Here is a 14,904-nt window from a genome sequence, read left to right as displayed (position 1 = left end):
CACACACACACACACACACACACACACACACAGCCAGACAGACAGAAAGGGGAGGGGTCAGGGAGGACAGAAGTGACAGAAATATTTACAGTTAAATGATCTTCACGTGTCTGTGTGTACAGTACACTGTGTGTGTGTGTGTGTGTGTGTGTGTGTGTGTGTGTGTGTGTGTGTGTGTGTGTGTGTGTGTGTGTGTGTGTGTGTGTGCGTGTGTGTGTGTGTGTGTACAGGCCTACCAGTGGTCAGTGCTGGTACTGCAGGCAGCTCATGCTACAGACTCAGGGACAGGAACAGACATTCTTCTTGGTGCATTCGTCAGCAATGCATGATGGGATGTTGTAAAGTTGTGGATAGAGTTACCAGTAACTGTAACTATATTGATGTAACTACACTGATAACGTTATGGATAGAGTTACCAGTAACTGTAACTATATTGATGTAACTACACTGATAAAGTTATGGATAGAGTTACCAGTAACTGTAACTATATTGATGTAACTACACTGATAAAGTTATGGATAGAGTTACCAGTAACTGTAACTATATTGATGTAACTACACTGATAAAGTTATGGATAGAGTTACCAGTAACTGTAACTATATTGATGTAACTACACTGATAAAGTTATGGATAGAGTTACCAGTAACTGTAACTATATTGATGTAACTACACTGATAAAGTTATGGATAGAGTTACCAGTAACTGTAACTATATTGATGTAACTACACTGATAAAGTTATGGATAGAGTTACCAGTAACTGTAACTACATTGATGTAACTACACTGATAAAGTTATGGATAGAGTTACCAGTAACTGTAACTACATTGATGTAACTACACTGATAAAGTTATGGATAGAGTTACCAGTAACTGTAACTACATTGATGTAACTACACTGATAAAGTTATGGATAGAGTTACCAGTAACTGTAACTACATTGATGTAACTACACTGATAAAGTTATGGATAGAGTTACCAGTAACTGTAACTACATTGATGTAACTACACTGATAAAGTTATGGATAGAGTTACCAGTAACTGTAACTACATTGATGTAACTACACTGATAAAGTTATGGATAGAGTTACCAGTAACTGTAACTACATTGATGCTTCATCTAAGGTCAGAGGTCACTAACGGGCGCTCCATGTCTGTCTCTTATCTTTATATTACATCAGAGTAAGTGATCTACTTCCAGGTCATCACCCGTATGTATCGCTAACTTAAAGGTGATACACCATGAAATTTCACTTTTCCTATTTTAAAACCTTTTTTTGGGGTCCCACTAGCACCTTCTATCCTCACAAAGTCCCATTTCAGACCATTGTGTCTTTCTCTGGTTTTGGGAAGGCGGAGGTTAAAAGCATCCCACGGGTTCTCAAAACAGGCTGTCCAGATTTGCTGCCGTTTGTGACGTCATAAACGGACGTTTTTGAAAAAAAAAAAAAAGTTTTTTCAAAAATATTATTTTTTTCAAAAAAAAAAAAAAATCTTCAAAAAGCCAAGCCACGCCAAGCCATGCCATGCCGAAAACTCAGGGAGGTGCAGAGGATGTTTGAGGGGCAGGAGCAGAAATAGAATTCCCAGAGATTACAGTTAAATCTACATTTTTCATGCCATGTGTTCAGTGTGAATATAAATTGAGTTTATCTTTATGGCTCCATGTTAATAAATATATTTCCTATACAGGCGTTACACTCCTGTTTTGCTAGGAGGGGACGTACACGCACGCACACATGTATGCACCACAGCACAACTGACTATACTCATCAGTAGTTCTCACGCGTTAGAATCTGACTAAGTGAGGCACTGACTGCATTGTGAGCTTGTAGATCTGCTACTTTTGAATAGCCAGTGCTAAAATCTAAATTCACACGGATGCTTTCTGTGTTTTAATGGGTTTAGTGCATCCTGTAGAGCAACACAACACAACACAACACAACACTACACAACACAACACAACACAACAGAAATACATGACATTCTTAGCATAATGTTCAGCATGTTGTCAGCAGTGTGTTGGTGTTGTCACTAACATGGTTAACAGAGTGTGTTGGTGTTGTCACTAACGTGGTTAACAGAGTGTGTTGGTGTTGTCACTAACATGGTTAACAGAGTGTGTTGGTGTTGTCACTAACGTGGTTAACAGAGTGTGTTGGTGTTGTCACTAACATGGTTAACAGAGTGTGTTGGTGTTGTCACTAACATGGTTAACAGAGTGTGTTGGTGTTGTCACTAACGTGGTTAACAGAGTGTGTTGGTGTTGTCACTAACATGGTTAACAGAGTGTGTTGGTGTTGTCACTAACGTGGTTAACAGAGTGTGTTGGTGTTGTCACTAACATGGTTAACAGAGTGTGTTGGTGTTGTCACTAACGTGGTTAACAGAGTGTGTTGGTGTTGTCACTAACATGGTTAACAGAGTGTGTTGGTGTTGTCACTAACGTGGTTAACAGAGTGTGTTGGTGTTGTCACTAACATGGTTAACAGAGTGTGTTGGTGTTGTCACTAACGTGGTTAACAGAGTGTGTTGGTGTTGTCACTAACGTGGTTAACAGAGTGTGTTGGTGTTGTCACTAACATGGTTAACAGAGTGTGTTGGTGTTGTCACTAACGTGGTTAACAGAGTGTGTTGGTGTTGTCACTAACATGGTTAACAGAGTGTGTTGGTGTTGTCACTAACATGGTTAACAGAGTGTGTTGGTGTTGTCACTAACGTGGTTAACAGAGTGTGTTGGTGTTGTCACTAACATGGTTAACAGAGTGTGTTGGTGTTGTCACTAACGTGGTTAACAGAGTGTGTTGGTGTTGTCACTAACATGGTTAACAGAGTGTGTTGGTGTTGTCACTAACGTGGTTAACAGAGTGTGTTGGTGTTGTCACTAACATGGTTAACAGAGTGTGTTGGTGTTGTCACTAACGTGGTTAACAGAGTGTGTTGGTGTTGTCACTAACGTGGTTAACAGAGTGTGTTGGTGTTGTCACTAACATGGTTAACAGAGTGTGTTGGTGTTGTCACTAACGTGGTTAACAGAGTGTGTTGGTGTTGTCACTAACGTGGTTAACAGAGTGTGTTGGTGTTGTCACTAACGTGGTTAACAGAGTGTGGTGTTGTAGTGTTGGTGTTGTCACTAACGTGGTTAACAGAGTGTGGTGTTGTAGTGTTGGTGTTGTCACTAACGTGGTTAACAGAGTGTTCAGCATGTTGTCAGCAGTGTGTTGGTGTTGTCACTAACGTGGTTAACAGAGTGTGAAGGCTGTCATTCACACAGCCTGGCGTTCCCACATTCACTGTTTACCCGTTCTCCTACTTTATGCCCTAATAAGGAACTACATTGTTTTGTTTTTTTTATACATTTTTTATCCCACGATTTTGCAACCCATTTTCACCCAGTGCCAATTGCCTAGATGTAATCCTGGGCTCTGCTCTCCCTCTGCCGCGCCTGGGGAGACAACGGACTGACCTCATGCTTCCTTCTATGCATGAGGAGTCCAAGTTGTTTCGTGGAAGGAACACGTTATTCCAGTTCCTTTCCCCTCCATCAGGCGCCCCGGCTGGCCAGGGGGAGGCATTAATAAGGAACTACATCGTTATCCCACCCGATAGGCTGGAGTGAAGGCCAGGGATTATGTTTTCAGTCCTGTGAGTCTGCCTGCCGGTCTGTCTGTCTGTATGTCTGTCTGTCTGTTTAACCCCAGGCACTGCTGGATGTGTTTAGCAGAAGACACTAGTTACTAACTAACTAAAGAAAAGTCTGGGTTTCCGAGGCTACTAACTAACTAATAGTTACTATAACTAACTAATAGTGCAGGGCTACTCAACTTAAGATGGCTCAGCAAAATAACAAAAGTCCAAGGGCCGCAAGCTAAAAGTGACGGAATGATTTTGTAACACACTTGATTTTGTAACACACTGCATGAGTCTAAACATTAAGGGGAAACACAGAAAACAGACACATTAAAGCTCATTGAATAAAAGATTTGTCATGGAATGATTAGACCCAATGATGAAGAGGTTTCTTCTTTTTGGAGCAAACTAAATAGCAAAAAGAGTATTGTAAAAAACAAGACAAAAATCAGAGATTATTTGTCCACATTGAAAGTAGACAAAATATATTCATGTTCACCTTTATCTTTACCCTGCTGCTTTGACCATATAAATCACACACTACATTGATTGTAATTGCAGGTATTTTATTCACATTTATTTTTGTTTTATTATATTGCAATAGCTCTTTCTAAATAGACATATGGGCCAGTGTTCTTCCTTCATGGAAGGATTTAAAAACAGGGATCACCCAGGCTTAGCGGCCTGAAGACCATGCTGGTCGCTACACGTTGGTCATCCTGTTTAATAGAGAATAAGTCATGTTTCAGGTGAACTTTTCCTTTAATGTATTCTCTTTGGGTCGATGAGAATAACTAACATTTGATATAAATATACATATTGTCATATTCCTTTTATTTTAAGTGGGTCACCATCACTCTGACATCACACAAGTTAGTTCAAAGAATTCATGGATGACGCAATAAATGTCTCAAGTATAAAAACAACCAGTGATTCTTTTTATCTGTACAGACAATTAAAACATGCTAGCTAACGACACAGCTTCATACAAACTCAACCATCACATTTCAACTGATTTCTATGGTATGTTAAAAAGAAATCCTCATCATATCTATCTATCTATCTATCTATCTATCTATCTATCTATCTATCTATCTCTCTATCTATCTATCTATGATACCTTATAATCTTTTTATAATTTATACAGTAAAATCCTCAATGTTCAGGTAACTCAGAGTACAAATGGAACCAAATGGACCCTTACAGGTTAGAGTTCTCAACGGGCCTGAAAATTAAGGCCCGGCCCTAACTGGGCCCTACTGGGCCCTAACTGAGCCCGAGGCCCTACCCGGCCCGACTAATTAGCATACATTTTAGGCCCTAGTAAATGTCAGTCGGGTTTGGGCAGAATTTGAGAACTCTATTACAGCTCGTTAACTTTTGATTTGTACACTCTCAGAGTTACAGAGCTGTAAGGGTCCTTTTGGAACCCTTGGGGGTCCCTGGACCAGTGAACCAGACATGTAGATTCATATCTCATCTTACTGTACATTCAGACATGTTTACAGTAGATCTCTCTGTAGTTCATGTGTGTGTAGATCCATCCATCCATCCATCCATCCATCCAGGTGCTTGTAGATCATACATCATGTGCATAGTCTTGTAGATCCATCCAGGTGCTTGTAGATCTATAGATCCATTCAGGACTGGCTACCTGTCAGCAGAGAGAGAGAGAGAGAGAGAGAGAGAGAGAGAGAGAGAGAGAGAGAGAGAGAGAGAGAGAGAGAGAGATCAGGGCTCATCCCTAATGTCCACATATGATCTCCATATATGGGCATAAAAGCGATTGTATCCCAGATGATGCCCTGTTAGAGAGATCCCTGTGATGCCAGGGGAACAAATCCATGTATGCCCATATATGGAGATCCCTAATGATGTCATCGATATACATCACTGGCCAGATGGCCAAGACATGGCCCATATCTGTGTGGCTGGATCAGATAGGGATCTCCATGTATGGGCATAAAATGGATTTGTAATTCTGGCATCACAGGGATCTCCTTATCTCCATATATGGGCATAAAGGGGATTATGTGTGACATCACACTGCACCCAGCCCCGTGAGAGGAGAGCAGACAGAGAATTCCCTTGATCAAGATTCCACTCAAGTCAAATGTATCTATTCTAAATCATCCACACAAGGCTATGTTTATAATTAAGCAATATTACACGAGAGGGTGTGCATTAACACTGTTATCCTGCACGACAGCCTTACCGCAGGAACCAGCCGACAGGCGAGTTCCGTAGGCAGGGCTGGAGTGCCAGATAACCGTGTTAATGCAGACCCTCGAGTGTAATATTGCGATTATACAACTGTTGCCCTTAAAAAAAAAAAAACACATCAACTTTATTTCATTGTAATTAAGATATTCGATAGGAATTTGTAATTTTTTAATGCCACATTTAGCTACTATGTCCCTGAACATCACATGAAAACCGCTAGCCTAGCCGCCTAGCATAGTGTGGGGAGAGAGGAGCGCTTGCTGTCTTTCGTGACCAACGCAGCTGATTTCTTTACTTGATGAGAGACCGTGCAGTAGTGCTCGTTATATGCACGGGTGGAGAGCCTGTTTTCCATTGAGAGCCGGACTACCTGTTGTATAATAATAATAATTATACAACAGGTAGTCCGGCTCTCAATGGAAAACGCAGGCTCTCCAACCGTGCATATAACGAGCACAGATGCACTGCTAGACCTGGGCCTAATCACATGAAGAATGTATCACTCCGCCACTGCGACTCTATTGCCTGATTATCCCATATATGGCACAGCTGCGCCCTCTGTAGGGGAAAACACAGTAGCAGCTTGCAGTGCAAACTAGCTACTCAGACCGGAGAACAACTTGTTACACTACTATCCCGTTGGAAATGGATTTCACTGTTAATTTCGATATATTTGTTGGACTTACTTTAGATGAAGATGATAAGGAGAACGCGAAACCAACCAGACATTGTGCTTTGTCAAAGGAAGAGCTCGACAAGTTAGAGAAGTAAAGGTTTGAACTCAATACAGCCAGGACAACTACTTGGGCTGTGAAATGTTTCCGGGACTTGTTGTTGTCATACAATGGTATCGTGCAGCGGAAATAGCCGATCTACAAGTAACAACGCGGCGCGACGCGCGATACGGTCGTACGGCGGAGCATAGCCTATTGGAACTGACAGCTCAGCTGTGGTGATTGCTGCCTCAGTGACTGGCTGCGCTCACAGCACAGCGCTTTTTAATCAACAACAGGGACTATTTAATGTCAGTCAAACTCTTCCAAGGAATCAGATTAGCGATTGTTTAAATTGTGAATTGCCCCACAGTGTGAATAGCCTATAGGCTACTTTGATGTGTTTTGTTTGTTGGTGGTTGTATAGTGATGCTCGGCGGAACTCGCCTACGGCTCGTTCCTGACCGCATCAGTGTTGTGCAAATAATTCAGTTATCCCACACCCTCGAGTGTAATATTGCTTAAATAGCCTTGTGTCAGTTAACTTATAGTCCTGTATCACCACCAGGCACCAGACAGTCAAAGATACGTTTTGAAATGCAAGTGAGACGGATTTAGCTGAATGAAAAACACTCGCCGCTCGCCGAAAAAATAGATTTTTTGAAAATGAGAATCGATTCTGAATCTTACCATGTTAGAAACACAATTCAAATTCAAATTGATTTTTTCCTGCACCCCTAATATATATTAGTGTATATTTACAGTACAGTAGGATATATTTACAGTAGTATATATTAGTGTATATTTACAGTAGCATATATTAGGATATAGTTACAGTAGCATATATTAGTGTATATTTACAGTACAGTAGTATATATTAGTGTATATTTACAGTAGCATATATTAGGATATAGTTACAGTAGCATATATTAGTGTATATTTACAGTACAGTAGTATATATTAGTGTATATTTACAGTACAGTAGTATATATTAGTGTATATTTACAGTACAGTAGGATACATTCGTGTATATTTACAGTACAGTAGGATATATCTACAGTGATTATATATTATTTAGTGTATATTTACAGTAAGGTGTCAGATGCTTGTCCAATAGGAACGTAGCTCTGCTCCTCAGCTCCTCCTCTGTGTTGAACTGAATGGATTCCAGCAGTGGAACGCCTCCTCCAATCACAAACTCTGAACACACCTGGAGAATGGTCACATGTTCATTAAACTAAACACACCTGGAGAATGGTCACATGACCATTAAACTAAACACATCTGGAGAATGGTCACATGATCATTAAACTAAACACACCTGGAGAATGGTCACATGTTCATTAAACTAAACACATCTGGAGAATGGTCACATGATCATTAAACTAAACACACCTGGAGAATGGACACATGATCATTAAACTAAACACACCTGGAGAATGGTCACATGTTCATTAGACTAAACACCTGGAGAATGGACACATGTTCATTAAACTAAACACCTGGAGAATGGTCACATGTTCATTAAACTGAACACACCTGGAGAATGGTCACATGATCATTAAACTAAACACACCTGGAGAATGGTCACATGATCATTAAACTAAACACACCTGGAGAATGGTCACATGATCATTAAACTAAACACATCTGGAGAATGGTCACATGTTCATTAAACTAAACACACCTGGAGAATGGTCACATGTTCATTTAAACTAAACACACCTGGAGAATGGTCACATGATCATTAAACTAAACACACCTGGAGAATGGTCACATGATCATTAAACTAAACACCTGGAGAATGGTCACATGATCATTAAACTAAACACACCTGGAGAATGGACACATGTTCATTAAACTAAACACACCTGGAGAATGGTCACATGATCATTAAACTAAACACCTGGAGAATGGTCACATGATCATTAAACTAAACACACCTGGAGAATGGTCACATGATCATTAAACTAAACACACCTGGAGAATGGTCACATGATCATTAAACTAAACACACCTGGAGAATGGTCACATGATCATTAAACTAAACACACCTGGAGAATGGTCACATGTTCATTAAACTAAACACACCTGGAGAATGGACACATGTTCATTAAACTAAACACACCTGGAGAATGGTCACATGTTCATTAAACTAAACACACCTGGAGAATGGACACATGTTCATTAAACTAAACACCTGGAGAATGGTCACATGTTCATTAAACTGAACACACCTGGAGAATGGACACATGTTCATTAAACTAAACACACCTGGAGAATGGTCACATGTTCATTAAACTAAACACACCTGGAGAATGGTCACATGATCATTAAACTAAACACACCTGGAGAATGGTCACATGATCATTAAACTAAACACACCTGGAGAATGGTCACATGTTCATTAAACTAAACACACCTGGAGAATGGTCACATGTTCATTAAACTGAACACATCTGGAGAATGGTCACATGTTCATTAAACTAAACACACCTGGAGAATGGTCACATGATCATTAAACTAAACACACCTGGAGAATGGTCACATGTTCATTAAACTGAACACATCTGGAGAATGGTCACATGTTCATTAAACTAAACACATCTGGAGAATGGTCACATGTTCATTAAACTAAACACACCTGGAGAATGGTCACATGATCATTAAACTAAACACACCTGGAGAATGGTCACATGACCATTAAACTAAACACACCTGGAGAATGGACACATGTTCATTAAACTAAACACACCTGGAGAATGGTCACATGTTCATTAAACTAAACACACCTGGAGAATGGTCACATGTTCATTAAACTAAACACACCTGGAGAATGGTCACATGTTCATTAAACTAAACACATCTGGAGAATGGACACATGTTCATTAAACTAAACACACCTGGAGAATGGTCACATGTTCATTAAACTAAACACACCTGGAGAATGGTCACATGATCATTAAACTAAACCCACCTGGATAATGGTCACATGTTCATTAAACTAAACACACCTGGAGAATGGTCACATGATCATTAAACTAAACACACCTGGAGAATGGTCACATGACCATTAAACTAAACACACCTGGAGAATGGTCACATGTTCATTAAACTAAACACACCTGGAGAATGGTCACATGTTCATTAAACTAAACACACCTGGAGAATGGTCACATGATCATTAAACTAAACACACCTGGAGAATGGTCACATGTTCATTAAACTAAACACCTGGAGAATGGTCACATGTTCATTAAACTAAACACCTGGAGAATGGTCACATGTTCATTAAACTAAACACACCTGGAGAATGGTCACATGTTCATTAAACTAAACACACCTGGAGAATGGTCACATGTTCATTAAACTAAACACACCTGGAGAATGGTCACATGTTCATTAAACTAAACACACCTGGAGAATGGTCACATGTTCATTAAACTAAACACATCTGGAGAATGGTCACATGATCATTAAACTAAACACATCTGGAGAATGGTCACATGGTCATTAAACTAAACACATCTGGAGAATGGTCACATGTTCATTAAACTAAACACACCTGGAGAATGGTCACATGTTCATTAAACTAAACACATCTGGAGAATGGTCACATGATCATTAAACTAAACACATCTGGAGAATGGTCACATGTTCATTAAACTGAACACATCTGGAGAATGGTCACATGATCATTAAACTAAACACATCTGGAGAATGGTCACATGGTCATTAAACTAAACACACCTGGAGAATGGTCACATGATCATTAAACTAAACACCTGGAGAATGGTCACATGTTCATTAAACTAAACACACCTGGAGAATGGTCACATGTTCATTAAACTAAACACACCTGGAGAATGGTCACATGATCATTAAACTAAACACATCTGGAGAATGGTCACATGGTCATTAAACTAAACACACCTGGAGAATGGTCACATGTTCATTAAACTAAACACACCTGGAGAATGGTCACATGATCATTAAACTAAACACATCTGGAGAATGGTCACATGTTCATTAAACTAAACACACCTGGAGAATGGTCACATGATCATTAAACTAAACACATCTGGAGAATGGTCACATGGTCATTAAACTAAACACACCTGGAGAATGGTCACATGTTCATTAAACTAAACACATCTGGAGAATGGTCACATGTTCATTAAACTGAACACATCTGGAGAATGGTCACATGATCATTAAACTAAACACATCTGGAGAATGGTCACATGGTCATTAAACTAAACACACCTGGAGAATGGTCACATGTTCATTAAACTAAACACATCTGGAGAATGGACACATGATCATTAAACTAAACACCTGGAGAATGGTCACATGATCATTAAACTAAACACACCTGGAGAATGGTCACATGTTCATTAAACTAAACACCTGGAGAATGGTCACATGATCATTAAACTAAACACACCTGGAGAATGGTCACATGTTCATTAAACTAAACACATCTGGAGAATGGACACATGTTCATTAAACTAAACACACCTGGAGAATGGTCACATGATCATTAAACTAAACACACCTGGAGAATGGTCACATGATCATTAAACTAAACACCTGGAGAATGGTCACATGATCATTAAACTAAACACACCTGGAGAATGGTCACATGTTCATTAAACTAAACACACCTGGAGAATGGTCACATGTTCATTAAACTAAACACACCTGGAGAATGGTCACATGTTCATTAAACTAAACACACCTGGAGAATGGTCACATGTTCATTAAACTAAACACACCTGGAGAATGGTCACATGTTCATTAAACTAAACACACCTGGAGAATGGTCACATGTTCATTAAACTAAACACACCTGGAGAATGGTCACATGATCATTAAACTAAACACACCTGGAGAATGGTCACATGATCATTAAACTAAACACACCTGGAGAATGGTCACATGTTCATTAAACTAAACACACCTGGAGAATGGTCACATGTTCATTAAACTAAACACCTGGAGAATGGTCACATGTTCATTAAACTAAACACACCTGGAGAATGGTCACATGTTCATTAAACTAAACACACCTGGAGAATGGTCACATGATCATTAAACTAAACACACCTGGAGAATGGTCACATGATCATTAAACTAAACACACCTGGAGAATGGTCACATGTTCATTAAACTAAACACACCTGGAGAATGGTCACATGATCATTAAACTAAACACACCTGGAGAATGGTCACATGTTCATTAAACTAAACACACCTGGAGAATGGACACATGTTCATTAAACTAAACACACCTGGAGAATGGTCACATGTTCATTAAACTAAACACCTGGAGAATGGTCACATGTTCATTAAACTAAACACACCTGGAGAATGGTCACATGTTCATTAAACTAAACACACCTGGAGAATGGTCACATGATCATTAAACTAAACACACCTGGAGAATGGTCACATGATCATTAAACTAAACACACCTGGAGAATGGTCACATGTTCATTAAACTAAACACACCTGGAGAATGGTCACATGTTCATTAAACTAAACACACCTGGAGAATGGTCACATGATCATTAAACTAAACACACCTGGAGAATGGTCACATGATCATTAAACTAAACACACCTGGAGAATGGTCACATGTTCATTAAACTAAACACACCTGGAGAATGGACACATGTTCATTAAACTAAACACACCTGGAGAATGGTCACATGTTCATTAAACTAAACACACCTGGAGAATGGTCACATGATCATTAAACTAAACACACCTGGAGAATGGTCACATGATCATTAAACTAAACACACCTGGAGAATGGTCACATGTTCATTAAACTAAACACACCTGGAGAATGGTCACATGTTCATTAAACTGAACACATCTGGAGAATGGTCACATGTTCATTAAACTAAACACACCTGGAGAATGGTCACATGATCATTAAACTAAACACACCTGGAGAATGGTCACATGTTCATTAAACTAAACACACCTGGAGAATGGTCACATGATCATTAAACTAAACACACCTGGAGAATGGTCACATGATCATTAAACTAAACACACCTGGAGAATGGTCACATGTTCATTAAACTAAACACACCTGGAGAATGGTCACATGATCATTAAACTAAACACACCTGGAGAATGGTCACATGTTCATTAAACTAAACACACCTGGAGAATGGTCACATGATCATTAAACTAAACACACCTGGAGAATGGTCACATGTTCATTAAACTAAACACACCTGGAGAATGGACACATGTTCATTAAACTAAACACACCTGGAGAATGGACACATGTTCATTAAACTAAACACTGGATTAATATAGACTCATGTTCATTAAAGTAATTAATTCATCCATGATATAAACACAATCCTGTCAAAAATAGCAGATATGAGCTTGTAGATCTGCTAATTTGTCTTTGAATGAATGCATGTTGTTTGAGCAGAATGAATGCATGTTGTTTGAGCAGAGTCAGATGGTTGCTTGTGGAGATCAGATCTGGCACAACATAATATGTCTGAGATGGGAAGAAAGCTCTATGGCTTGTTTATGCTTTTGATTGATTGATTGATTGATTGATTGATTGAAGACTTTATTGTCAGTTTGCATAGAAAAAGGTACAGTTTCATGACGGTACAGTTCACTGGTACAAGGTCAACTAAAAGGAGATCCTAGAAAAGACTAAGCTTATTTCCACAGGAAACCATTGAAGTATCTCATATAACATTGAATGACAGATGGATAGAACACAGTACTATGCAGTAGATATAGTCAAGAAAAAAGTAAATCAAAATAAAATAAACAGTGCAAAAAATATATCCAGTAGGTAAATACAAAGGAGGGTCAGGGGAGACTGGACTAGGTTTGTTATTGCCAGGTGCGAACGGCTGCCGCCTGTAAGTGGTTTTTCAGGGTGATTTTAAAGGATGCTAGTGATCAACACTCCTTTAAGGAGGTCCTTTGTACTCAATTCACAGAGAATGGGTGGACTTTGACATGAGAAGCTCTGATCTGTGATGGTGTGATGGTTGGGAAGAGAACAGAGAACATCTGAGCATTTATTAACGCCTCTCTCTCTCTCTCCTCCTCACCCCAACAGACCTCTCTCTCTCTCTCTCTCTCTCTCCTCTCTCTCTCTCTCTCTGTCTCTCTCTCTGTCTCTCTCTCTCTCTCTCTCTCTCTCTCTCTCTCTCTCTCTCTGTCTCTCTCTCTCTCTCTCTGTCTCTCTCTGTCTGTCTCTCTCTCTCTCTCTCTCTCTCTCTCTCTCTCTCTCTGTCTCTCTCTCTGTCTCTCTCTCTCTCTCTCTGTCTCTCTCTGTCTGTCTCTCTCTCTCTCTCTCTCTCTCTCTGTCTCTCTGGCTGCCAAGCCGCCATCAGACGAACAATGGAGGTCACTTCAGTTAGCTCACCGCTAGCTCGCTGCCGACGCCGCCTGACACTTCTGGCCTGTCCGAGGTGACTGAGGCCTATTGTCCCCCCCCCCCCCCCCCCAATACAACCACCCCGCCGACACTTCCTGGCCTGTCCGAGGTGACTGAGGCCTATTGTCCCCCCCCCCCCCCCCCCCCCCCCCCAATACAACCACCCCGCCGACACTTCCTGGCCTGTCCGAGGTGACTGAGGCCTATTGTTCCCCCCCCCCCCAATACAACCACCCCGCCGACGGGTTGTGTTGGACAACAATAGACCCAGTCACCTCTGGGCGGTAAACAGCAGAACAATAGAAGACACCGCTGCATAATCCGACGTACGTCACCACATTCTCTGACGCTCTCTCTGCTAGCGGTCACAAACCGCATGAAGGACACTTTGTTTTGGGTTTTCTCACATTCCCGAGACAATTAACCCTTTACTAACGCATGCTGCCACCATTAGACGTCGACTCTGGTAGTTCCCCGACACGCTTATTGCATTTTTCGTATACTTTTTTCGTACACTTCGTACCTTTTAAAGTCGTCGCGGCGTCGGCGTGTCCATACGCTCAACGCGCCTTGCCCTTTTGGCAACAAGAGATTGCATGTTAATCCGTCAATCCATTTCAAAGCTACAAGCTAACTAGCTAGCACGGAAAGGCGGTACGGAGAAACGGAGAAACAAGAGAAATGGGCGTTTCCTGCAAAACATGGGAGCCAATGGAGATCTGGTTCTGAACCGGGGCGAGTTCCAAAATGCTCACACCGAGCGCACTCACATAGTACTTCGTATTGGCCAGTGCACTCAGTGCTGTGGCGGCCAGGACCATCGGGAATATCTTGGAAAACTGGTCACGTGGCAATCAATGAGTTAATTTGATGAACAATCTACACTGTAAAATCCTCAGTGTTCAT

The 14,904-nt window shown here is 40.5% G+C and overlaps 1 protein-coding gene across 1 annotated transcript in view; it reads right to left on the bottom strand.

Moving 5' to 3' along the window:
- Nucleotides 1-4,609: 4,609 nt before the first annotated feature.
- Nucleotides 4,610-14,904, bottom strand: part of tmco6 (transmembrane and coiled-coil domains 6) — a 53,503-nt gene continuing 43,208 nt past the window's right edge. The window contains exons 12-13 of the mRNA XM_080746861.1: nt 7,653-7,773; nt 4,610-5,281 (exon numbers count right to left, since the gene is read on the bottom strand). Coding sequence (XP_080602987.1) covers nt 5,268-5,281; nt 7,653-7,773 — 135 coding nt within the window. The 3' untranslated portion in view covers nt 4,610-5,267. The remainder of the gene's footprint in view (nt 5,282-7,652; nt 7,774-14,904) is intronic.

This window comes from Nannobrachium achirus (genome assembly GCF_963921795.1).
Source record: "Nannobrachium achirus genome assembly, chromosome: 17".
Classification (NCBI taxonomy): domain Eukaryota; kingdom Metazoa; phylum Chordata; class Actinopteri; order Myctophiformes; family Myctophidae; genus Nannobrachium; species Nannobrachium achirus.
Note: the sequence above shows the minus strand (reverse complement) of the source record. Positions and strands in the feature narration are given on the sequence as shown.